The sequence below is a fragment of the Silene latifolia genome, chromosome 7, assembly GCF_048544455.1.
Source record: "Silene latifolia isolate original U9 population chromosome 7, ASM4854445v1, whole genome shotgun sequence".
Classification (NCBI taxonomy): Eukaryota; Viridiplantae; Streptophyta; class Magnoliopsida; order Caryophyllales; family Caryophyllaceae; genus Silene; species Silene latifolia.
Window position 1 is genome coordinate 54,546,536 of NC_133532.1, and position 2,424 is coordinate 54,548,959.

The 2,424-nt window shown below is 40.9% G+C and overlaps 1 protein-coding gene across 1 annotated transcript; it reads left to right on the plus strand.

Annotated features, from left to right (window-relative positions):
* The first annotated feature begins 234 nt into the window (after positions 1–234).
* Positions 235–1,248, plus strand: LOC141590095 (uncharacterized). The gene has a single exon (XM_074410707.1). The coding sequence runs from the start codon at positions 235–237 to the stop codon at positions 1,246–1,248; it is 1,014 nt and encodes a 337-aa protein (XP_074266808.1).
* The last annotated feature ends 1,176 nt before the right edge of the window (positions 1,249–2,424 follow it).

The following is a 2,424-nucleotide window of genomic DNA, read 5'->3' on the forward strand; positions in this document are numbered from 1 at the left end:
CCCTTTGATGACCTTCTTTCCAAGTTGGGTGTCTCGACTATCCACGCTCCAACTTGAGGGGAGTAATACAATACCCAAAGGCTCCAATGAACCAAACAAGGCATAATGAGAACATAATTGAGTAAAATAGAGAGATGAGAGAGAGAGAATCCAAACAATTCCCCAAAAATCCGTATACCCTAATTCTGAAAAACCCTAATTAAAAAATCCCAAAAAAAATCCTAAAATTAATCGATGTCGATTGATTGTACTGACCCAATTCAATTCCCTCCTCTAGTCTCAAATCCACCAATACAATTACCAAATAATCAAGCATCTTCGTCTGTCTCGTCTTCGACTACCGTTGTAGTTGGTGGACCTGATTGTGAGCAAGTTCAGAAGACGGCGGATGTTAATCAATTGGTCGGAATACCCCCGTATGATCTGGATTCTTTAGCCCCTACTGAAGAGTGGGTTACTCAAACCAGACGCCGTGGGAAGCAACCGTTGGCTACCATTCCGGAGGAACCCTCTGACTTGCTGCAGTTCTCAGATGAAGATGTAAAAGAAGAGTTAGAATATTGGAAAAATTCTGTGTATGGGTTTATCCTTGGTGCGAATCCGCCTGTTGAAGTAGTTGAAGGTTTTCTCAAGCGCTTATGGTCCAATTATCCCATTGATAAGATCTCCTTCTGTGCCAATGGAGTTTTCCTGGTACGTTTTCGCACTAGTCAAGCCCGTCAACAGATTCTGCAACAAGGTCAATTTTTGTTTGACAATAAGCCTTTAATTGTTCGCCCTTGGGATGAAGGAGTAGCCCTGGAGAAAGAAGATATCAAAGAAGTACCAGTATGGGTCAAAATTTTTAACCTTCCTCTTAAGTTTTGGGGGAAGTGTTTACCTAGAATTGCTCGTATTATGGGCAAATTTGTTAGATGTGATGATGCTACCCAAGGGAAAACTCGTCTTAGTTTTGCCAGAGTGATGATTGATGTTCCTTTTGGTCAACCTATCCCTGAGTCAGTCAAATTCCGTGATGTGGATGGAAGTACCATTTCTCTGAAAGTGGAGTTTGAATGGAAGCCACTCCTCTGCACTCAGTGCCAAGGGGTAGGCCATGAAGCTGCTAAGTGTAGGAAAGGCAAGAAGGATGGTAAGAAAGATATCCCTCAAAAGACTGTTAACCAGGTGGGGAAAAAGCAATGGCGACCTAAGCAGACTCAGAAACCTATTGTCACTGTTGTGTCACCTCATCCCACAACTCAATAGGATATCCCTGTAAGTACCCCTGTTGAAAAACCCAACAATTTTGAAGTTTCATGGTCTAGAAATGGGAAGTACCACATGGCCAATACTCCTGCTCGCAAGATTATTCGTCTGAGTAGGCAAGAAATTGTTGAGACTGGACATCAGGCTATGCAGTTTAGTTCCCATAATCTTTTGGAAACTCTGAACAACTTGACCCCTAAAGTAGGAATAGGGACAATTGGTAGTGTATTACCTCTAGATGGGGGTAATGCATAATTGGGGGTTCTGGAATGTGAGGGGGTTGAACAGTCCTTCTAAACAAAATAGCATCAAACGTTTTCTTCATCACCACCAGATAGGACTGTTTGGCCTCCTTGAGACAAAGGTCAAGCCTTTGTCTCTAAATGTTGTTAAAAACAACTTCTGCAACTCTTGGTGTATTACTACTAACACTCACCTTCATCAGGGAGGTAGAGTGTGGATTATTTGGAATCCTGCTATGTTCAATGTTCAAATTCTTCTTTATGATGCTCAATTTATTCACTTAGTAGCTATGGACTTGGATTCTAAGTCTCAGTTTACTCTCACTATGGTATATGCTTATAATGGGACTCAAGAAAGGAAAGAGTTGTGGGTAAAGCTTTCTCAAATTAAAAATCAGACTCAGGGACCTTGGGTTATTTGTGGTGATTTCAACACTGTCCTTAGTCCCACTGAAAGACTTGGTGGTCACAGCACAGAGGAAAAAATTGCTGATTTTAAACAATGTGTTGATGAGTGTGAAGTGATGGATTGTCCAGCTTCTGGATCTCTTTATACTTGGTGCAACAAGCAAGATCCTACCACCAGAGTTTATAGCCGTCTTGACAGAGTTTTAGTTAATCAAATATGGCTCACTGAAAATTCTCTTGCCTATGCTCATTTTTATTGTGAAGGCACGTTTGATCATACACCTTGTGTGGTGCAAGAACAATATGATGGACCTAAGAAGAGGAGAAGCTTCAAATACCTCAACATGTGGAGTCAATCTGTTGATTTCAAATCTTGTGTCAAAGAGCATTGGAGTAAAAATTGGCCTGGGACCAAAATGTGTTGGAATATGTGTCCTCCGACAATAATGCGATCACAACTATTGATCATGATGATCACATGTTTAAGTCTCATTTTAAAGAATACAATTGGGAAGTATTTTTACTG

Excerpts from the sequence above, each read along its gene's own strand:
- LOC141590095 (XM_074410707.1), top strand. The coding sequence starts at position 235 with ATGTCGATTGATTGTACTGACCCAATTCAATTCCCTCCTCTAGTCTCA.